General features: G+C 42.6%; 1 protein-coding gene across 1 annotated transcript; it reads left to right on the plus strand.

Annotated features, from left to right (window-relative positions):
* The first annotated feature begins 919 nt into the window (after window positions 1–919).
* Window positions 920–21,567, plus strand: ska2 (spindle and kinetochore associated complex subunit 2). The gene is made up of 7 exons (XM_072375447.1): window positions 920–958; window positions 8,317–8,409; window positions 9,466–9,642; window positions 10,465–10,533; window positions 16,990–17,035; window positions 19,165–19,294; window positions 21,305–21,567. Exons 1-7 carry the CDS (start codon window positions 926–928, stop codon window positions 21,429–21,431), a joined length of 675 nt encoding a protein of 224 aa, XP_072231548.1. The 5' UTR covers window positions 920–925; the 3' UTR covers window positions 21,432–21,567.
* The last annotated feature ends 1,964 nt before the right edge of the window (window positions 21,568–23,531 follow it).

Here is a 23,531-nt window from a genome sequence, read left to right on the forward strand (position 1 = left end):
TCACAACAGGGTCATATGTTCATATTCACATGCACGTGTCATGGTTTTGTGTTTCTGACGTTCCTCAGTGTTCTGAGTGTTGCTCGGTTGTTTGTTATTGTCTATTGTTTCTGTTTTTTTTTCCTGAAATGCCTTTTGTTTCATTATTTGGTTCATTCCTCTTTCATTTAATATTTTAATTCATACATTATCACACATTCTGAAAAACACTTAACCCATGAAGTTAGTTTTGCTTTGTTTTTCAGTGTCTCACTTTAACAACTTTAACATACTTGAGCACCAAAATCTGCAGATCATGATCACGTCTTGTTTCCTGTTTTTATCCCAAAAATGTTTTAATTTATAATTAACCAAGCCAACCCATATTGTATTGCCAAGTGATGAAATGGCATGAACACAAAGTAAGATTAACACACTGATTATTGCTTTTGTGATGTTGCTCATTTGAGCAGTCCATTCTCCTGCAGCTCCATCGCGTTCCTGATACTTCCTGCTGACTTTGTTGGAGTATTGCTGGGTTCCACTGGGTTCCACTGGGTTCCACTGGGTTCCACTGGGTTCCACTGTTCGCCAGTCCAGGGGACGGGGCAAGAACCGAGACGACACTACTTTAGTGCTCCAGCAAAACCCGCCAAAGTTCTTTCACCAATTTTTCGGGACGGACTTTAAAGGGCTAGAACCCATGTCCTTCGAAGTATGCAATCCAAACTAAAGTGTCAGGCTATGAGTTCAACCTGGTTCACCACAGCACTGAATAAGTTCTAACTTCTGACATGCTTCTACTGGGAGTTAAAAAATTCCTACATTTTAGTTGTTATGAATGCAGCAGTTGACTGTTTGCGCACACGCAGATGACCAATTGGCTTTCGCCATCCCTTACAAGCGGCCAATCACAGAGCCCGTATCATGTTGAGAACTATTCAACATGGAGACAACCGTTGAGAAGCTTGAGGCAATGGTAAGTAGAGCGCTAAATGGCTTTATTCTATGTATTAATGTATTCTGGAGTCGATCTTAGTCGACCTTTTTTTGCATACCTGGGGTTTGTTTTTAGTTTAAGTTGAAAACAATTGAAACTCCAGGTTATACAACGGAGACAGATACATGGCCGAGTTCTGTTCAGCTGAAAGGGAGTTTTCTTGTAACTGGATTTCATCACCGTAGGTTGAAATCTTAACCTGCTCATGGGCAATTCTTTGTTCAAATTGTCCGAATAAATCGCCTGAAATGTATAAAAGCTTTTATGTCTGGCATTGTAACGCAATAAAAGCGTTTAATTGGTTTAGTAGGAGCATCAGATTGTCGGATACTTTAGAGAAAACCAATAAGTCAACCATCATCCTGATGTCAACATGTGTTCCACGTTCAGATGTGACCTGAAGTTATTTTAATCCCGAAACTGCACCACAACACAATTTTGACTCCATGGCATCTTTTCAAAGCCAAAAAGTGAGAGTGGCTTGAAAAGATGTAGAATATCAAGAGAACACATTAGAAGAAGTTCCTGGTGTGAGAACCTCAGATTAAAGTCAAGATTTTAGGTCTCATGGAAAAAAATCTACTTGTAGTTTAATATTGTGTCCTACTTCCATCCAGTGTAGCTGACCTGTGTGCTGTTAGCAGTCAGTCTGAAGCCCTTCTTTCACTGCCAGTTCAAAGTGGAGCAGAAGCAGCATCCAATTCAATCCAATTTACTTCTAAAGCACATTTAATAACAATTGTTGACCAGTGTGCTGTACACTAGAATAAATGAAATGAATAGATATTCAGGGAATGTACGGCTGAAGCGAGTCAGTAAGGTAGGATGGAGCGAGGCCATGAAGACATTTGTACACAGATAAAACTGCTGAATTTTAAGAATATCTTTTGTAACACACTGGGAGCCAATGGAGCTCCCTGAATGAAATATAGATTGGAGAGGGAATCGGTGAGGGGGGGCTCAAAGTGACTCAAATTCTTGTTTGCAACTAGGCTTCCAGCCTTTAAGACGCCACTAAGCTGCGCTTTGGGGATTCATTATTTTTTTAGTGTAGAAATGCAGGCAGCAGGAAATCTGACTTCTGGTGAAACGTTAATGTCTATGAGCCACAGATTCTTTGGTAGAAAGATCCCAGTCTCACAACTGGCGGCAACAGCCTTGTTGAATGTTTTGTCACTCATGGGCTGTCAATAAAATGTCTCCGGTGTGTCTGGCATGAGAACAGTAGGTCCACACAATTTAAACACCACACAAAGAGTGGCATGCCCAGTAAGCAGGGTGCATACGACCTAGGATACCCTGTTCAGAGTGTGCATATGACCTAGGATACCCTGTGCAGAGTGTGCATACGACCTAGGATACCCTGTTCAGAGTGTGCATACGACCTAGGACACCCTGTGCAGAGTGTGCATATGACCTAGGATACCCTGTTCAGAGTGTGCATACGACCTAGGACACCCTGTGCAGAGTGTGCATACGACCTAGGATACCCTGTTCAGAGTGTGCATACGACCTAGGACACCCTGTTCAGAGTGTGCATACGACCTAGGATACCCTGTTCAGAGTGTGCATACGACCTAGGACACCCTGTGCAGAGTGTGCATATGACCTAGGATACCCTGTTCAGAGTGTGCATACGACCTAGGACACCCTGTGCAGAGTGTGCATACGACCTAGGATACCCTGTTCAGAGTGTGCATATGACCTATGATACCCTGTTCAGAGTGTGCATATGACCTAGGATACCCTGTTCAGAGTGTGCATACGACCTAGGACACCCTGTTCAGAGTGTGCATACGACCTAGGATACCCTGTTCAGAGTGTGCATACGACCTAGGACACCCTGTGCAGAGTGTGCATACGACCTAGGATACCCTGTTCAGAGCGTGCTGACGACCTAGGACACCCTGTGCAGAGTGTGCATACGACCTAGGACACCCTGTTCAGAGTGTGCATACGACCTAGGATACCCTGTTCAGAGTGTGCATACGACCTAGGACACCCTGTGCAGAGTGTGCATACGACCTAGGACACCCTGTTCAGAGTGTGCATACGACCTAGGATACCCTGTTCAGAGTGTGCATACGACCTAGGACACCCTGTGCAGAGTGTGCATACGACCTAGGACACCCTGTTCAGAGTGTGCATACGACCTAGGATACCCTGTTCAGAGTGTGCATACGACCTAGGACACCCTGTGCAGAGTGTGCATACGACCTAGGATACCCTGTTCAGAGTGTGCATACGACCTAGGATACCCTGTTCAGATACAGCAGTGAAGCTGCCTGTAAATCCATCAGGATCATTTGTTTGATACAAAGACAACAGGCTTGTTTTGTAGAATTTCAATCCATAGCGTGTGGCTCTACTCAGGGTCTTCAGTGGGGTCTGGTGAGATGTGTCCAGAACTGCCTGGGCCTCTTGTAGTTTCCCACAGAGGGCTGTTTCCCAGCAGCATGCTGTCAGATATTCACTGAACGACCTCGCTCTAAAACCTGATGAGCAGAGAGGCAGGTTCTGATTTAAGCTCAACAAAGTCCATCCCTTACTTCCTGATGACAAAGTCCTTAAGGAGAGCTTTATCTTTCTGAATCACTAGACGTTACTGAAGCAGCTATAATGCTTCATTCGGGGAAGCTTCAGCTGTTGGCAGGTGCTCTGACTTCATTGCACTACTGTGTCTCACAGGTAGTAGTGCAATAGTATTGTCAAAGCATTTGAAAACTGCAAAGACTTACTGCTTTCATTACATGACCTACTCACCCGTAAAATGTGTTTAAGGGAAATTATTTCTCTGTATCTAAAGCGATTTTCACACCGCAGGTGTTCAGGACCGTCAGGCCCACAGTTTGTCCCGACATGCTTCATGCAGACGATGCTGAATCAGCTGAGTGATGACGGTTCAAGTGTCAAGTTCCACTGTGCCGGCGAGATGCTTGTAACCCAGAGTTACAATTGTTTAAATTTTGTATCTAGATTTTGACTTTCTACAATTAAACAGACCTGATCATTCCATATTTACAGTACTACCAATGCAAAGCAAAAGCAAATCAAGCGCTCCCAGTTACCACTCGCTTGCATGTGTCAGTCACCGCTGTTCCTGGCACGATGCAGCTCTAAGTTTGCTGTATTAAGTTTGGACGAGTAGCAACGTAAGGATGGATATGCAGGAACAGATAGAGCGGGGAAACAAAACCAAATTCCTGTCACATTGGAGGGAAAAGGGCTCGATCTGAAGAGCAAGTGATGTTCAATATGAGCAAAAAGTCCTGTAGAGTCGTTAATCCACCTGAAAACAAACTGCAATACGATGAACACCTGAAGGAAAACAGTCCACTGGCTGTTAAACATGACTGGTCCATAAAAGCTGACCTGTACATATAAATCCCACTCACAGAGACCCACATGGATCACCAACACACTCAAAGATGTGTCCAATAAACACTGAGTACTGCTTTAGGAGGTCCACACACTGACAGAAGAGATGCAGAATGATCTCTTCTCAGTGGCTCTACCTGCGTTAGCGCTTTATGCTAAACGTCAGGACAAATGCAGACAGATCTCACAGTACTTTACTACAACACTGACCTTTGGTCTGGCAAAACAACGGAGCCTTACATCAGCAGGACGGTTATTACATCAATGATGATTTTGCTGTCAGGATTCTAAGCTTGTAGACATAATTTTTTCCCCACTTGACCACCCCGTAATTTTCCCAGGGACACGGGGAAGTGCTCGCCGGGGAAGACTTGTCTGCATCACAACAGAAAATAGACCAAATGTTGTGAAGGCAGCTTCTTTGGATAACTGGACAAGGCTTCAGTGCTTTGGCCAGAGGCTGCATTTAGCAATAGGTGAATAGCATTATCCATTTAAAAGACAATCGATAACCCAATATGAATGAATCTAAAATAGTATTTGTATACAAATGAGAAACTACCTGAGCTGTACTCAGGAAGCGATGCTGCCTGTCCAAGGTGCCACCGTAATCCTGTCGTAAAAGGCCACATGTTCTGGTCATGTTTATCCTTCTGAGTTCTGGAAGCAGATGCCTTGTACCCTGATTTTATCACAGTGATTTTTGTCTGCTTCCCACAGGCCAGAGCTGTTAGCTTTTGCATGCCCCTTGGCCCGCAAACTGATTTTACAGCGGGAGTCTAAGATCCCTTCCCTTGGTTCAAAAAGTGAGTGAAAGAAGCATTTTCCATGATACCTCTGGAAAAACTAAGTTATGGAGAGGCAGATTGTGGAAAAGATTGATCACAGCTTGGTACCCTTTCATGAAGTTGATGGAGAACGATTTCCCTTTGAGATTCCAGTTTTCCTTTTAAATTTTTTACTTCTAAATTTTACTTCTCCCCTCAAATTACTGCACTGTTACACAGCCACCTGCGCCTGTTAATGCAAACTGATCTTTCAAATTTGTACCTATGAAACTGTGTCTAAATTCAATGGACACTGGGTTTCTTTGGTTTCTTTCTCTGTGGGGTAAGGGGGCATGGTAGGGGAATTCATAACTCTGTTACAGTATTTATAATTGTTTATCTATTGGTAAAAACTTAATTAAAAAGAAAATATATATTTTTTAAAAACTTTAGCTCAGATAATCCTGCATTGGCTGAAGTGGGAAGTTGAAACTCTTGCTTTAAGCTTTCATGTTAACATCAGATGTCATCATTAGTTGTAAATCTGTAAAACTGACTTCTCAATGAGGTTTTTTCAGTTTTTTACCAGTCCACAGTTAAAAAAAATCTGATTTCCCTTTAGTAACTAGATGCAACATCAGTACAGCACTGATCTGATTTATTTATTTATTTTAATGATTAGTCTTGCCGATACTGAACCCATCCAGAAAAACAGCGTGTGGAAGTGTGGAAAAGACTGGGATCATTCGTTTTTGCAAGGCAACATCAGATATCTTTCCTATTTTTTTAAAGCAAATAAACAGATATAAATATACAGAATTACTTATTTATGTAATAATTGTGCAAACAATCTTAACCATAAAAATATAATAAATGTAACTGGTTCAGTCAGGATCCCCAGCTGGTTCTTTCTGTGTGGAGCTGCATGTTCTCCCTGTGTATTTGTGTGGGTTCTCTCCAGGTTCTCCGGCTTTGTCCCACCACCCAAAAACATGCTGTCAGGTTAACTGGTGAATCTAAAATTGTCCTTGGGAGTGAGTGAGTGTGGTTGTTTGTCTCGTTTGTCTCTGTGTGGCCCTGTGATGGACTGCCGACCTGTCCAGGTGACCCCGCCTCTCGCCTGATGACCGCTGGGATAGGCTCCCCCCCCCCCCCCGGCGACCCGGCCGATGGATTAAGCGGGTATAGAAAATTAGTGTTATGAGTGTATTAAATGACTCAGTCAGTGAAATTAAGGATTCAAAATCCAATGTAAAACAAAATATTAAATAATAAAGGAGCTGAAATTGAGGGGGGAAAAAAACGAGCTCGGTTGGTCGACTTTCAAAATAAATAACAATCAGCTCTTTATATAGTTTGGTGCAAATGAGAATTAAACATCCATTACAAAACAATAGCTTCTCTAGCTTGGTAAAAACAAACACTAGAGGGGGCAGAAGGCCCTTGAATGAATGCCAATGCTGGACAGGACAAGGGGGAAATTAAAATAAGATAAAAATGGATCGGCCCATTGTAACCGATACCCGATCTTGAATTTTCTTCGATATCGGTACCGATATTGGATCGGTGCATCCCTCATTACAAAAGCAAACATTGGTGGAATATTTCCAAATAAGCAACAGTTCCTGATGTTGGCCCACTAAAATCTTAAAGGAAAGACAGAGAAATGGAGCTACAGTTCTATCCAGAGTTTATGGAGCCCTTATGTGACAGAAAAAGGATGATGGGAGCTCAGTGGTGTTCTCTGCCCGGTAGGGTTTATGTTCTGTGGTGCATGTTTTGATAGCTGAGTTGTGATATGACTGTGCCTAAAGGATGGATCAGAGAGATTAGCCTACAAGCTGTTCATGGTACAGAGACGAGAGAAAAGGATGTATTTCAGAATAAAACTGCCAGTGAGACCCTGTGACGGATTGGCAACCTCTTGCATAATGGCAGCTGGGTCGGCCGCTATAACTTTTTCAGGCATGTTTTACAAAGCCAGTGTTTGGTTTTTAAATGATGAATAAAACAATAGTTTTATTTTTTATTTTCCCGATATATAGCAACTGAATGAACATTTTCCAGGACTGATGATTTACCGGTATAAGTTCTATAAGTTCTATAAGGTGTATCACGCTTCTGTCACAGCCAACAGTGGCCAGTTTTAAACCCAGATTGCTTTGGGTGAAGGAGGTTGTTCTGTGAGAGGTAATCAGTGACCTGCTTAAAGACCCTTTCAGTGGTTTTAGACAGAAACGGGAGGAGAGAGACCGGCCGATGATTCTCCAGGAGTTGGAGGGAGGGAAGGTTTCTTCAGCAGCGGTGTAACCCGAGCTTTCTTGAATGTGGTAGAAAATGTTATCAGTGAAGCATTAATTAATGGCACTTAAAAGATTCAGGCCAATTAGACTCCAATTTATTGTAATCCAATCAAATCCAATTCATACAACGCCAATTACATTTTTTTCTTAAAAAATAAAAAAGTAACCTAGCTAAAGAAACCTCAAAATATCACTTAGATCCAATCTCCCGTCCTGGGTGTGCATGGGGCAACAGTGGAGAGAAAAAACTCCCTTTTAACAGGAAGAAAGAAACCAGTTCTCCATCAGAACCAGAACCAGGAAGGGTCCATCTGCCTGGACCAGCTGGGGCTGAGAGGACAGGAAAGAGGGGACAACAAGCAGCGTAACACCAGGCCAGAGACACCTGCTGAGAGAGAGAAACACAAGTTAATGACAGCAATGATGTCAGAGGGAGGAGAGGTGCATCATGGGAGCTCCCCCAGCAGGCTGGGCCTATAGCAGCAGAACTATGGGATGTTTCAGGCTCCCCTGAGCCATCCCTAACTATAAGCTTTATCAGAAAGGAAAGTTTCAGCCTGATCTTAGAGGTCAGGATAGGGGTGTGGAATTAAAAAATGTCTCCCCTGCTTCCTTGTTCTTTATCATTTTTGGCACTTGGTCCTCAGTGTGATGAAATCTGTTGTCTTTGACCCCTTATTTCTCAAGCTGACGTTCAACATATCACCTATGGAGAGTTTAATCTCTAAGGGCTATATGCCAACTCAACGTTTTAGAGGGCTGAATGCAAGCCTGTCCGTCTTGGTTCCTTCTGTCTGTGTGGGATGAGGGTGACAGACGATATGTGGGAATTAGTCTCTAGCTGTTTGTCATTGAGCTTTTTTGAGTTTAACATTGAGTGTCTTTACAGTTCCTGAAGTCGGAGGCAGACCTGGAATACATTGAGAGGCGGCTGAAGTTAGACTTCATCAACAACACTGCAGAGAATGGCTGTTCTGCTGAGGTGATGTCATTTCTCCATCCAGTTAAAACCAACCCAGTGAATGGCTGTTGTTCACTGTCAGTAACTCGGCTGATAACCCTTAATAACTACGTCTACTATCAGACCTCTTGTGGCTTGGAGCACTGCCAGATTACTTGACCACTCTGTTGTTGTGAATATCACTCAACTTGCTGTGAAACGAGCCCAGAGTCGGACAGTGCAGTTTCACACAGTCATCACATTTCAATGGGTGCCGAGAGACAAAGCAGTGTGTGTGAAAACCCAACAGGATAAATGAAATAAAAAGAATGCAGCTTTTCACATTAACCACCAAGCACAGAAAACTAAAAAAGTACTCAAATATAACTGTAATTGTCCATCATCACGAACAAAAGGTTTGTATAAGAGAGCAGGAGGGTCCCATCAGAGTGAATGGCTGCTGACTCCATTCAATCCTTTTCTGTCCACAAAATAAAAGCTGCTCAGTATAATCACAAGTCTTTATCGTTATTGCATTTCCACATGCAGCAAAGTTGGTGTCTCCAAATATTCAGATATACATTTACACTCCGTCCCTCCACAAACCCACCTGTTGATTCCACATTTACCTGAAAATATTTTTTCTTGTGGATGTAATCCGTTCCAGAGAAATTCATATCCCATTCTCTGTAAAATGGATAGTTCATATTTAATTCTCTAAAAGGCGTACAGCCAATGCATTGCTTCGGTTTGCTTCTAGTCTTTGGATTCGTAGGCTGTTCCAAAACAATAAGAAGAGCTAAATAATCTATGGAAAAATGCCAAAAAAAGCAGGACTTCTTCAGGCAATTTGACACAGTAGCATTTAATGTGCCTCCCTCCAGCACCGTATTTTACACTCTTGCAAGGTAAAAAAGACTCAAACTTATTGGATTATGCATGAAAAATGACCACATTTTATGCACTTTTAAAAGGTGCTGTTTTGATTTAAATCGTATTAACTTAGAGGGAATATGTAGCACATTTTCAGAATGGAAATTCATAAAAACAAAGTCTCAATAATTCCACTTGGACTGACGGTGGACATTTTGTCTGCAGGAGAACATGGTGGTGATGCTAGAAAATCTGAAGACGATCAAAGCCAAACACTCTGCTCTGAGGTGTCATGTGAGGGAGATCACAGGTGCACAGAAACAGTCCATGGAATCCATCAGGAGCAACCTGGGTGCTGTCAGAGAGGTGATCAAACACTGCCATCAGACTTCTGATTTTCAGGTAATGAATCAGTAATGATACATTCTGTTTTACACATGAATATGTGTGTGTATACCATGCCTTGCAAAAGTATTCACCCCCCCGGCTTTTTACCTATTTTGTTACATTCCATCCTGTAATTTAAATGTTTTTTAATCTTATTTTATGTGATGGATCTGCACAAAATAGTCTAAGTTGGTGAAATGAAATGATACAAAAATATATATTTTAAAAAAATTAATTAATAAACTGAAAGTTGCCATGTGCATATGTATCCATCCCCTTTGCTATGAAGCCCCTAAAAAGTTCTGGTGCAACCAGTTACCTTCAAAAGTCCCATAATTAGTGAAATGAAGTCCACCTGTGTGCAAATGTCACATGAGCTGTCAGTAAACAGCACAAAGCAAGAGGCATCGCACCATGAAGACGAGTAGCTCTCCAAACAGCTCAGGGACAAGCTGTTGAGAAGTGCCAGTCAGGGTTGAGTTATATTTATATAATATATATATCCAAATGCTTTTGGTCCTGTGTATTTTAGATTTTTTTTCATTATGTTACAGATGAGCTGAGAGGAAATTATTCCATGCAGCCAATCCCAGTTTGGCATGTTGTGGGGCTTTGTGAAACCTTTGCAAATACATTTATATCAAGGACAACTTTTTGACTATCCTCGTTGCAAACAGAACCAGAGTCATTAGAGACTTATTTTACTGCAAAAATAGATGCGTCATAATTGTGATACATTGAAAAATAGTCCCACACAAACCAAATGTCTATCCAGGCCATCATTAAACAACAGTATGTTACAGCTCTGTAAACTGTGGCTGTCTTTCAATTCTTCAGGTTGTGCCACTGACAGAGTCAGAGCAAGAGTCAGCAGCACTGCTGGGTTCAGATGTCACCACAGTAGAGGTAAGACAGAGCTAAGATGGCGTCTGTGAGGTTGGCGTCTACCATTCTCTGTGCATGCTGTTGCTGTTTTTAACGTGTCATTCAACATGTCAGTTCCACACTGTCCTGCGATTGCCAGACACTCTTTGTCTATTGACAGACTTATTGCTAAAGTTTGGTAATATTAACTAAATTCTGTGCCTCTGTACCTGGCTGAGGTGCCAGCTTAGCTACTCCGGGTCCCAGCCCCACCTCCGGGGTGTCCGCAGCAGGCGTCCCACCGAGCTGAAGGCCTAGCTGGCCTGTTCTCCTTGTGCAGTTCGGACTCTTTACCAAATCTTCCCTTGGCTCCTGGTCCCATGGCGCGCCCTGGACCCTGTGGACTCCTGGCTGGTTTCTGTGGTTGGACTTAATCAGGCGTCTCTGCTGCCTGACTTCTGTGCTGACGGGGAGGGAACCTGCTGAATGTGCAGCCAGTGGCTTGCAGGCCACTTTCCCCGTCAGGCTGGGATTAGTTAACTCCAGATTGGTGACAAATAAGATTTTTGTGCTCAAGGATTTCTTTTCCTCTAATGGTTTGGATTTTCTCTGCCTGACTGAAACCTGAATTTCCCGTTTCCTGAACTTTTGTCAGTGCTTGTTTTAATTCCCCCGGGGCTTCTGCTCGTGGTGGTGGTCTGGCTGTTGTTTATAGATCAGCAGCAGCTTCCCCCGCCGACCCACTACAGCAGTTTTGAACTTTGCCTGTTTGAGTTGCTCTCCTCCGCTGCTTTGCTCTGTGATTTACTGGCCTCCAAAATATAATAAGAACTTTTCAGCTGACTTTTCGGATTTCTTGGCTGATTTTACATCGAGATATTACCAAGTTTTAATAATGGAGGATTTTAACATTCATGTTGTTGGTCAAGGACTTCTTGGATTTAGCGGACTCTTAACTTTCTGGTGGTGCCACTCAAGAACTTGGGTTAGGGGACATGCATTAGACCTGGTTTTGTCCCACGGATTATTTGTTCTTAGTTTGGAGATTGATGAGGCCGTTTTCTTGGACCATATACCTATTTTGCTTATTTTTATGCTGTACAGTTCTCTGCTTCTTTTGTTGAAGCGTCATCTCAACCCCCAGGGTCTTCCAATACTGAGGAGTTACTTTCTCATTTTGACTCACTTTGTCAGTCTTTTCTGGATGGTGTTGCCCCCATGAGGGGCCAAAAGCCCAAGTCAGAGCCTTGGTTAAAAGAGGACACTCGGGTCATCAGAAAAGAGTGCAGGAGAATTGAAAGAAAGTGGAAGAAAGATGGGCTGCAAGTCTGAAATGCTAAAGGAGGGCTGGAGTTCTTATCAGAAAGCAGTTAAGGCTGCAAAAACAATATTTCTCTGAGATTATTGCTGCTAACTTACATGATGCTCGTGTTCTTTATAACACACTGAACTCTGTTTTAAATGTGAATGAAATGGTCCCTTTGGAAGACTCAAATAAGACGTGTAACAGTCTTCTTAACTTCTTTATGGACAAAGTTGGTAGTATCAGCTCTTTGATCTCACTTCCTTCTCATGACCCATCTATGCTTGTCTTGTTCAGACTTACTTGATAAATTCCACCATCAATTCTCTCTCCTGCACTAAAACATCTGGCTCTCCGTGTGACATTGTTCCTCTGCTCAAGGAAGTCTTTCCCATGCTGGGACCTCTTATTTTCAACATAATTAATAGTAGTTTGACATCTGGTTTTTAAAAGAAAATTTGCAAGTGACAGTGGAAACCATGTACTGCTTGTACTTTGGGATCTTACTTCTGCCTTTGACATAGTAAACCATAGTATCCTGATTTCATGGGTGGGAATCGCAGGCTCAGCTCTGCAATGCATGAAGTCGTACCTCCCTGATAGAAGCTTTTGTGCAAGGATTGGTGTTTGTACATCCTCCTGTGCTGACCTTCCATGGGATGTGCAGCAAGGCTCTGCTCTTGGGCCTCTTCTTTTTCCCCTGTACCTGTTCCCACTGGGAACTATCCTACATAAATATGGGATATCGTTCCATTTACATGTCGACGACTGTCAGATTTATTTCTCCCTCAGGCAGTCTGAAGCTCACTCTCTTCAGCCCCTGAACGTAAAAGAGAAGTGGTTTTATTTGGTCACAATTTTTCTACCTGTGCCCCTTGTGCTGACCTGTCTGCTCTGACCCCACATTAAACAGGGTATCTTAAAAAGTCTAGATTTTTTAGATTTTTGAGGACGCGATAACGGAGCTAAAGTACCTGTGCAGCCCGGTCAGAATTTATCAAGCACAGCCTGCTATATAATATGCTGTTCGTGGTTGCTAGCAACGCGGCGACTAGCAACGGGAAATCAGTCAAGTTTCTCTATTTTCAGTGGACCTAGAATTTGCTGTGTGCACTGTTTCTCTCCACTGGATATCTTACTTTAGTCATTCCCTGCACCTGTTCTGTGTGCATTGGCTCACTTGTATTGGAATAGGCTTTGACATTTAACCATTGTAACCAAATTTAGTGAGAACACTGAATTTCTCCCCAATTGGAACTATTACAGGTTGTTGATATGTTTATAAATATATATGATTTATCAATATATTTCCACTCCCTGTTGCTTTTATCTGAATTTTTCTTTTTTTATATAGATGATGTGATTCCCGAACAATTTGACGCCTTCCTGTCCCTTGAGAGCTGAAGTGAAGAGTTCCCCTCCTTCCAACCGATGCAAAAGAGGCTAATAATAATAATAATAATACATTTTATCTGTTAGGCCTTTCATGGCACTTAAGGTCGCCGTACAACAATCAAAATATAAAACACAATTTAAACAACAGACAACAGCACAGTTTGCAGCTGAACAAAAATGCATATATTACAGGTCAAATGTCTAAATAACTGAGTCAATATTCCTGATGTCAGGGGGCAGGGAGTTCCAGAGACGAGGGGCAGAGCGGCTGAAGGCTCTAAACCCCATGGTGGACAGACGTCCCGGGGGGATGGAGGAACTTGTGGGGAAGACCAAATAAAAGGGAATTGGAATAGTACAGGCAGGAAGTGACCAGAGAACCAGGATAGCTGCGCTGTTAGAAATGAGTGAAGAGTGGGAGCGGTTGATTTTCTGGAGGTGGAAGTAGGCGGACAGGATGGTGTTGTTGATGTGGGTGTGGAAAGATGGGGTACGACACCCAGACTCTTAGCCTGTGGAGCTGGGGGAAACTGAGTAATTGTCTATGTTGAAGGTGAAGCTGGGATGTTTGGAGAGGGTGGACTTTGTATCAATAAGGACTACCTCAGTTTTGTTTGTGTTGAGTTTGGGATAATTTGAGGAGAACCAGGCTTTGATTTCCTGTAAGGAGGCACAGAGGGAGGAGGGTGGGAAGGTGGAAGTGGGTTTGGAAGAAAGTGGGAGGAGATAAATAATAAATAGGAGAGGGCCCAGGACAGAGCCCTGGGGAACACCGGAGGAGAGGATGAACTGAGTACAGCCAGAGAGATTGGAACCAGTCTAGGGGTGTGTCAGTTATGCCAATTGAAGCCAATCTTTCAAGGAGGATTGGTATCGAAGGCCAAGAAGGATGAGTATGGATAATAGTCCGGAGTCCTCTGCCATTAGGAGGTCGTTTGTAATTTTAAGGAGGGCCGTTTCAGTGCTGTGGTGGGGGCGAAAGCCGGATTGGAATTGGTCATAGAGGTTATTGTTGGAGAGATGAGCCTGAACCTGTGATGCGATGAGAGAAATGGCAGGTTGGAGATGGGACGAAGGTTATTGTAGTTTCTGGGGTCTGACCCAGGTTTTTTAATATTGGTGTCACTGCAGCAGATTTAAAAGATGGTGGGGCAGAACCAGTGGTCAGGGAGGAATGGATAATGGCAGTTATCAAAGGCAGCAGAGATAAAACTTAAAAGAAAAACTGTCCAAGAAGTTTCTGGAAGTCGAAGACGCAGACAGGCTTGCAGAAGGGGCTGAGGGCAAGGCTGGTGGTCACAGGGCCCAGCTCAGTCCAATGCTTCGAGTAGGAGCTACAAGGAGAAAGTGGCAGAGCTGAAGAACGTTGAGGAGGAGATTGCAGCCAAGGGATGAGAGCTCAGATAATGTAGTTCCATTACAGATACAGTTCTTGTGTATATACATGCTCACACACACATAATACGACATATAATACAAATATTGTTTGTCAATATTTTTTTGTTCTGAGTTCCATACAACTGTGAATAAATTCATATATTTCGCAAGTAATTTCAAGCCTCCTTTTTGTCAGTATGGATGTGAAATGGGTCTTAAATTGTATTAATTATGGTCTTAAAAAAACCTGCAGATACCCTGTTAAAGGTCTGTTTTTGCCAACTTAGGTGTGAAAGTTGATGCTACCCTTTAGATTTGATAACCACGTTAATGGTAGGGATGCGGTAAGTTTCATTGTGTGGAAAAGACTGGGATCATTCTTTTGTGCAAGGCAACATCAGACTTTACTTAAACATTTCTTTCCTATTTTTTGTAAAAAAAAATAAATAAATTTAAAAAGATGTCAATGTACTTACTTACTTACTTACTTATTTATTTAATAATTCTGCACCAGTAAAACAATCTTAACCATTAGCCAGCTCACCCTGTCACGCCTTCAGTTAGTGTGAAATGCGGCAGCACGATTTTTAACATGTACAAAGAAACGAGAGCACATCACTCCGATTTTAGCCTCCTTGCATTGGCTTTCTATTTATTTCAGGATCATTTTTAAAGTTCTTTTATTTGTTTTTAAGTCCCTAAATTGCTCCAGCCTATTTGAGTAAGACATACAGGTATATGCTAGGAAGGAACATCAACCATCTTAATTGAGCTTATCTGACCAACATGGGATGGTGGAATTTTCATAGATAAAATAACCTTCAGCAGGGTGTCTGGTAGGTGAATGTATAATAATGTAATAATAAATGTATAATAAACAAACAAAGGCATGTCACACATATCAAACAACAGGACCCTTCACTCTTTAATCTCCTGACCTCAAATCCCAAAGTTAAAGCTTGAACCCCAAGTGTCAAATGTCACCCGAATAAAGAAAAATGGTTTGACATGACCTTAAAAACCAAAAGGTCTCGCCATGGCCAGGCGCTCGATGACTGCAACTAAAACCGTGCAATCAGCTGTTGCCTCATCATGATGGCACTTTGATGGGGTGGTCCATGAGGGGATGTCTTCTGGCATGTTGTCTGCCTGGGCTGCTTCAGGTAGTGGGAGACCCTCGTTTATGGCAACATTGTAGAAAACGCAGCATGCCAGAATAATCTAGCATGCCTTCTCTGGGCTATAGAGCTTTGATGACCAAGGGGAGCGCACGACTCACAGAGGACTGGGACACACCCGATCTGTCTCCAGTCTCCCTCTGAAAGGTTCCCGTGGCCAAAGATGTGATCAAAGGGTGATCAGGACCTGGACGTGTGGTGGAATTGGGTTTGATCGGCATGTTTCTATCTGAAGTTGTGGCTGTAGCAAGCTGCATATTTGCTGCAGCACAGTCAATCTAAATCTTGATGTCAGCCATTCGTCTGTCTCTGCATGGATATCTACACGCTCTCTTCCAAGAGCCTGAAGTGCTAAAGCATCCAAAAGTTACACTTCCCATTGACCTTGTTATATACAGAGTCAAATTAACCTTCAATTAGTGCTTAATTTAAAACAAACAGAATAATGTCTGCATAATTATTGGATATAATGTATATATTTCTTGATATCTTCAAAGTAATTAAATGTACAATCCATTAGTCAAGCAAACTTGATTTGAATAGCAGCAGACTGAATAACAGGTTTGGATCACTCGCAAATTCTGTTCGTACCTGAAAGAAAACTCAAAATACGAGGGGTTCTTGCATGAGGCCCAACGCTTTCACAACTTTCAGGCACTAATTTACCACCACACCTTGTTATTTCTTATGTGAAGCTATATTTTTTTCACAGTCATCATTGCTGTTCAACCCAAACTTGCATTTCATGCGATTCTGTGAAAAGGTAGCTTCCAATAATAATGTGAAATATTTCCTTTTGTCTTATAAACATTTCACAAAATATCTTTGTTTTTTCAGTTTAGTAAGTACTAGTAGTATGTTGTGTTCATAGCTCCATAATAAAGCAAAAAAAGATGTTTCTTTCTCCACTGGAAGTAAATAAATGTGCAAAGATTGAACATAATCTGATTTCAATTTCAGAATTCCTACTTCCCACTTCAGAAGCCCATTAAATGCAGTATAGAGGAGCAGCTGGCAGCAACACAAACAGAATGTCTCACTCATATTGGCACAGCACACTGTCTGATTACTGTTTATGAAAAGTTCCCTGTTGACTGAAATAAATGTGAACCTGAAATTTATTAAACTAACTTAGCTCCCATTACTGCGCTGCACAGCAACAACATTTAGAAACCAATTTTGTGACGGTGACCACTGATTTGTGATTGCAGGTGGCTTATTTTTGTTTAAATTTTTTTCTTGCAGATGTCTCCTGTTATAGCAGCCGCTAGCATACAGCACCAAAAAAGTGGTGAGTATTTTACATTAGTTGCTTGACTGTGGAATGGTGAGGAAATTTGAATGTCAGTTTTCTGAAACTATTCCTACATGCTTTAAATGCATGTTTAAATGCAGTTTTTTGTTTTAGTATCACAGTAAAACCACATGCTTGTATTTCCCTAGCAGTATTTACTTGCTTTATGTCCTTTTCAATACACGTCATCCATCCATCCATTTCATCCACTTATCCAAGGTCAGGTCTCTTCCCAACGACACTTTCCAGCTCCTTCTGGGGGTTTCCGAGGTGTTCCTCCAGCAAGTCCTGGGTCTACTCCGGGGGCCTCCTCCCAGTAGGACATGCCCAGAAAACCTCCAAAGGGAGGCGACCAGGAGGCATGCTAACCAGATGCCTGAACCACCTCAGCTGTCTCCTTTCAATGCGAAGGAGCAGCGGGTTTACTCTGAGTTTCCTCCGGATGGTGAAGCTCCTCCCCTTATGTCTGAGCCCAGCCACCCTCCCAATCTGTGTGTCCATTTCTCACTCAAACTTGCCATCATTGGTGAACAAGATACCCAGATACTTAAACTCCCCTGCCTGAGACAAGGACTCATCCCCAACCCGGAGAGAGCATTCCAGCCTTTTCTGGTTGGGAACCATGAACTTGGATTTGGAAGAGCTGACCCTCATCCCAACTATTTCACACTCGCCTACGAACCGCTCCACTGAATGCTGAAGGTCCTGGCTTTGGTTGTACTGGGACCAGATTGCTCGTAAAAGCAGCGAAAGCCACACTGCTCCTCCTGAACCCAAGGAGGTTTGGTTGGTTGGAGCTTTGTCTCCAACACCCTGGAGTAAAGTTACCTTGGGAGGCTGAGTAGTGTGATCCTCTTGTAGTTGAAACACACTCTCTGGTCCCCTTTCCTAAAATTAGGAACCACCACCCTGGTCTTCTACTCCATAGGCAATGACCCAGACATTGAACCATTGGAATGACCCAGGCATTGAACCATTGGAATGACCCAGACATTGAACCATTGGAATGACCCAGGCATTGAACCATTGGAATGACACGTCCATGCGACTTCAAGAGGCGTAGACAGCCCAGACAGCCCCACCGTATCCAAAAACCTTTAGTATCTCAGGGCGAATCTCTTTGACGACCTTCACGACTGCCACCAAGGTGATGGACGAGCCTTCCCCCAAGTCCTCAGACACCTGCCACCTCAGAGGAGCCAGATTGAGGAGATCCTTTGAAGTGCTCCTTCCACCGTTTGACAAAATAATCAGTTCGGGTCCTTGAGGCCATCCGAAAGTCCCTCTCCATAGTCTCCCTGAATTCCTCCACACCTGAGTTTTAGCTACAGCAACCACCAATGCTGCAGCCCTTTTAGCTGCTCTGTAGCTGTAGCTGCTTCAGGTGACCCCTGGGACAATCAAGCCCAAAAGGCCTCCTTCTTCAGCTGTACGGCTTCCCTCACCGTTGGTATCCACCAACCAGGCTTCCGGTTACCACCACGACATGCAACGACAACCTTCAGGCCACGACTCTACCAGGGGTTAACATCTCCAACAACACAGCTTGCAGGATCATGGGGATACTCAAAACCTTCCACCACGTTAAGGTGGCGATTCTACGTAGGAGAATACATGTCAACAATAATCAAATGTTTTTTGGTTCAGATTTATAGTTTCTTCAAGTTTGAGGTGCACAATGGTAGAATTGAAAGGTTTTCATTGACAGTGACAATAGGTTTCCCAGATATGCCTTAGGTTTTAGTAGACTAAGATGACGCTTTGGTGCTAAGATGTGTTGTTAAAGGACACTTAGGTCTGAATTTACAATCAGTTATTTATTCTACACACATCCCTGTAGACTACAACAAATAGAGAAAGCATTTGACAATCCTTCAGGCATTGGTGGACCAGACTTTTCAATAAGAGTCGCTGTTTTTGACAACAGAGGTCAGTGTCGTCAAAGATAAAGACAATACTGTGCAAAAGTGTCTATCTACCCCCAATCTTTTTAAGTGGTCTTGAACGGTTCTCTATTGTTCTACTTCACTTAAAATCTTTTGATGGGGGGGTTTGCTTTTTCGGTTTTTATATTTTCCATCATGGCCATGCGTCTTTGAGCCTGACGAGTATGTCTTTGTCCTCAGGCTGTGAGTACAAAGAACTGAGTGCAGCGCTGTTGGAAGAAGTTCCTCTCAGTGTACGCTCCAACATCAAGCTGACTGACATCAACGCATTCTACCAGGAGCTGCAGCAGCACCTAAGCAAAGGCAACAGGTTGGTGAGCAACTACAGGGAGTCTGTTGGGAAATAACTAGCTGAGGTGCAAAACATTACTGAACAGAATAAATGTGTTAATTCGGAGGACTTTTTAAAAATGATTTTAGTCACAAAGATAGCTTTTTTTCTTCGACAGCAACATTTTTCAAAAACTGAAAGTTTAACCAAAATCTTTTGGCAAAGAAAATGAATGAAGGAAGATAACAGACAGTGACTGGCTGAGAATGATGTTTGACATAAATTAGGTTATACTGGGAGAATGGAAAAAGAATCAGTTTAAATTGTATTACATTCTTTCTTTATTTTACATTTACTCCCTCACTCGTTTTAGGAAAAATGACTATACTTTTTGTATTCTTACAGTGGGGCAAAAAAGTATCCAGTCAGCCACCAATCGTGTAAGTTCTCTCACTTAAAAAGATATGAGAGGCCTGTAATTTTCATCATAGGTATACCTCAAATATGAGAGACAAAATGAGAAAAAAAATGCAGAAAATCATATTGTAGGATTTTTAATGAATTAATTGGTAAATTCCTCTGTAAAATAAGTATTTGGTCACCGACAAACAAGCAAGATTTCTGGCTCTCACAGACTTGTAACTTCTTCTTGAAGAGGCTCCTCTGTCCTCCACTCGTTACCTGTATTAATGGCACTGGTTTATACTCGTTATCAGTATAAAGACACCTGTCCACAACCTCAAACAGTCCCACTCCAAACTCCACTATGGCCAAGACCAAAGAGCTGTCAGAGGACACCAGAAATAAAATTGTAGACCTGCCCCAGGCTGGGAGGACTGAATCTGCAATAGGTAAGCAGGTTGGTGTGAAGAAATAAACTGTAGGAGCAATTATTACAAAATGGAAGATATACAAGACCACTGATAATCTCCCTCGATCTGGGGCTCCACGCAAGACCAAAGTAACAAAGGCTACCATCAGCAACTCACTACGCCACCAGAGAATCCTGCAGTCCCAGACGTGTCCCCCTGCTTAGGCCAGTACATGTCCAGGCCCGTCTGAAGTTTGCTGGAGAGCATTTGGATGATCCAGAACAGGATTGGGAGAATGTCATATGGTCAAAAAAATGCCGAGTTGCATCCAAAGAACGCTACTGTGAAGCATGGGGGTGGAAACATCATGCTTTGGGTCTGGTTTTCTGCAAGGGGACCAGGACGACTGATCTGTGTTCAGGAAAGAATGAAGGGGGCCCTGTATGGTGAGATTTTGAGTGAAAACCTCCTTCCATCAGCAAGGGCATTGAAGATGAAATGTGGCTGGGTCTTTCAGCATGACGATGATCCCAAAAACACCGCCTGGGCAACGAAGGAGTGGCTTCATAAGAAGCATTTCAAGGTCCTGGAGTGGCCAAGCCAGTCTCCGGATCTTAACCCCATAGAAAGTCTGTGGAGGGAGTGGAAAGTCCGTGTTGCCCAGCGACAGCCCCAAAACATCCCTGCTATAGAGGAAATCTGCATGGAGGAATGGGCCAAAATACCAGCAACAGTGTGTGAAAACCCTGTGAAGACCTACAGACAACGAAGGGTATATAACAAAGTGTTTGAGATTAACTTTTGTTATTGACCAAATACTTATTTTCCACCATAATTTGCTAATAAATTCTTTAAAAATAAGAATTTTAGGAAAAATAGGATTTTTTTTCTCATTTTGTCTCTCTCATCTTTTTAAGTGGGAGAACTTGCACAATTGGTGGCTGACTAAATAATTTTTTGCCCCACTGTACTTTGTGAACCTTCTGTTTTTCAGATCTTTGGGGGGAACTATCAGTATTTTAAATGTTTAACAGATGATCCACTTGGTGCATGTGTGTCAGTTCACTGGAGAGAACCTCATTTCATTTGATCTCCTCTTAGAATGTATTAGTTTTGGACACATGGATATAGAAATCAATCAATAAAAGTGATTTTTTTTTTGGGTTTGCATTATAGAAGCTCTTATGTCTGCTCAGATGAAAATGTGATTGTCTTTTCCTCCTCTTGTTATCTGCAGTGGATCACTCAGCATGCAGAAGATAAAGCAGTTGAAGATGAAGGCTAGCGATGCCAAGCTGAAGGTCTTGCAGCACCTCAGTTTAGTTGAGCTGGACAGAAGAGGCCAAGTTCGCCTTGTGATGTGAAGATGGGTGCTGGTCCCAGTGTGCTGCGTTTGGCTGCTTTTCCTGTTGTTCACAAAGATCAGATGCATTCAGGTCTTGTTTGTAGCCACATCCGTCATGTTTTAAATCCAAAGGCAAACGTGCTACTGCTGTTTTAAATCCAAGTGATGCAAATAGAAAAATTATTTTGTCCTCTTTTATGTCATTGATTAAACTTGTCATTAAAAAAAAAAACTTTTTTTAAGTATAATTAACCAGAACAATTCAAGTGTGCAGAACTTGAAGTAATGTGTTGTAAATAAAATTGAAAGGTAATGCCTCATGGAAACAAGGACTATACTGCTGCAAATATGCAGCTTGCTACAGCCACAACTCCAGATAGAAACATGCCGATCCAACCCAATTCCACCACACGTCCAGGTCCTGATCACCCTTCGATCTTTGGCCACAGGAACGTTTCAGAGGGAGATTGGAGACAGATTGGATGTGTCCCAGTCCTCTGTGAGTTGTGCGCTCCCCTTGGTCATCAAAGCTCTCATCAGTTTATCACCCATGGTGCACCAAATTCCCTTACACCGCTATCCAACAAGTACAAATTAAGGGACTTTCACGCCGTGGCTGGACTGCCAAAGATAACCAGAGCAATAGACTGAACACATATACGCATCAAAGCACCTTCACCTGATGCATTCCCTTTCCTCACCTGCAAACAGTACCACTCCATCAACGTCCAAATCACATCAGACTCTAAATGCAACCTTTTAAATGTTGCTCTGCAGCCAGGGGAAGCGCAGCCTTTTGTGCTCAGTCGAGCACAGTTGGCACGTGTTCAAGGTGCGCATGGAGATGGCTGTCTTGTTGGTAAGTGACTTGTCTGATTGTTGATATTCACCATGCAAACTTCATCAGATTATTTACCTAAAAGTCACTGTTTTCTCCAGGTGGAAGCTATGCTTTAGCCCCCTGGCTATTGACACCCTCAGTCAGCCCTGTAACAAGACAACGATGCTGGTACAATGACTGTCATATGTGCACCCGGGCTGTTGTGGAGCGCACTGTTGGTATGCTGAAGGCCGGGTGTCTTCATACGGGGGGGGGGGGGCAAACTGCTCCATAGCATAAAGGCTTTAGAAGAATATTCTGGCATGCTGCGTTTTGCACAATACTCCATGCCAGAAGACCCCCCCCCATGGACCGCCCCATCAAGATGAGCCAACAACTGATTGCACGGCTTTAGTTGCAGTCATCGAGCGCCTGGCCATGGCGAGACGTTTTGTTTTTTAAGCCATTTTCTTATCAAATAATTTCTTCTTTAATTCGGTGACATTATGAACTGCAGGTGACACGAAATTAAAAGCAGCGGAGAAAAGAAATAAAAGAAACCTCCAGAAACCTCTTATCTCGCACGTCAACTGCTAAACAGCCTCCCCAGCACCGTTAAAAGATAAAGTCATGAGCAAAATTGAACATACAAAAGTCAAGTGTGCGTGCTACAAATAGAACTTGTGTATTTAAAAGATGTCAAATATATTTTTGTAAAGAATAATGTGTCGCAGCATATAAAAATAATCACTCATTATTCAAAAGTTTTGGTGCATGGAGTGACTGACGTAGCTGTGTGGGTGCAGATTACAAATCACCCTTGACACAAATCAACGTTGAGTCAAGAGTTACCCAGAGGTTCCTAACTGAGGGTTTAACAAATGAGATAAATGGGCCGAGAGTCTCCGTTATCTTAGGTAAAAATGTATCAGGGGCACACTTCAGTGTTCTCTTCATTAAGTTGTAGAAAATTGTCAGTCATACAACTTGTGACAGAATTAAGCACCTGAGCAAGATCTGTACCTTAAAAACATCATAGGGTTTAAAATAAATATATCATCTGCACAGCAGTGATAAGAGATGTCCTTAAAATAGTTTCAAATATGCTGAAGAGGGAGCAGATATAAAAGAAACAATTAAGGCCCCCAAAACAGACCCTTGTGGGACACCAAGGGATGAGGAAGAGGATCTGAATTTAGCAGCAGCCACAGAAAAAGATGTGCTGTGATTGCTGTGTTTAAAAAAGCAAAGTCCTTTTCAGTCCTTTTTCAGACTATTGATTCATTGCTCCCCACATAC

The sequence above is a fragment of the Leuresthes tenuis genome, unplaced genomic scaffold, assembly GCF_036924035.1.
Source record: "Leuresthes tenuis unplaced genomic scaffold, fLeuTen1.0.hap1 SCAF_21, whole genome shotgun sequence".
In the NCBI taxonomy this organism is placed as follows: domain Eukaryota; kingdom Metazoa; phylum Chordata; class Actinopteri; order Atheriniformes; family Atherinopsidae; genus Leuresthes; species Leuresthes tenuis.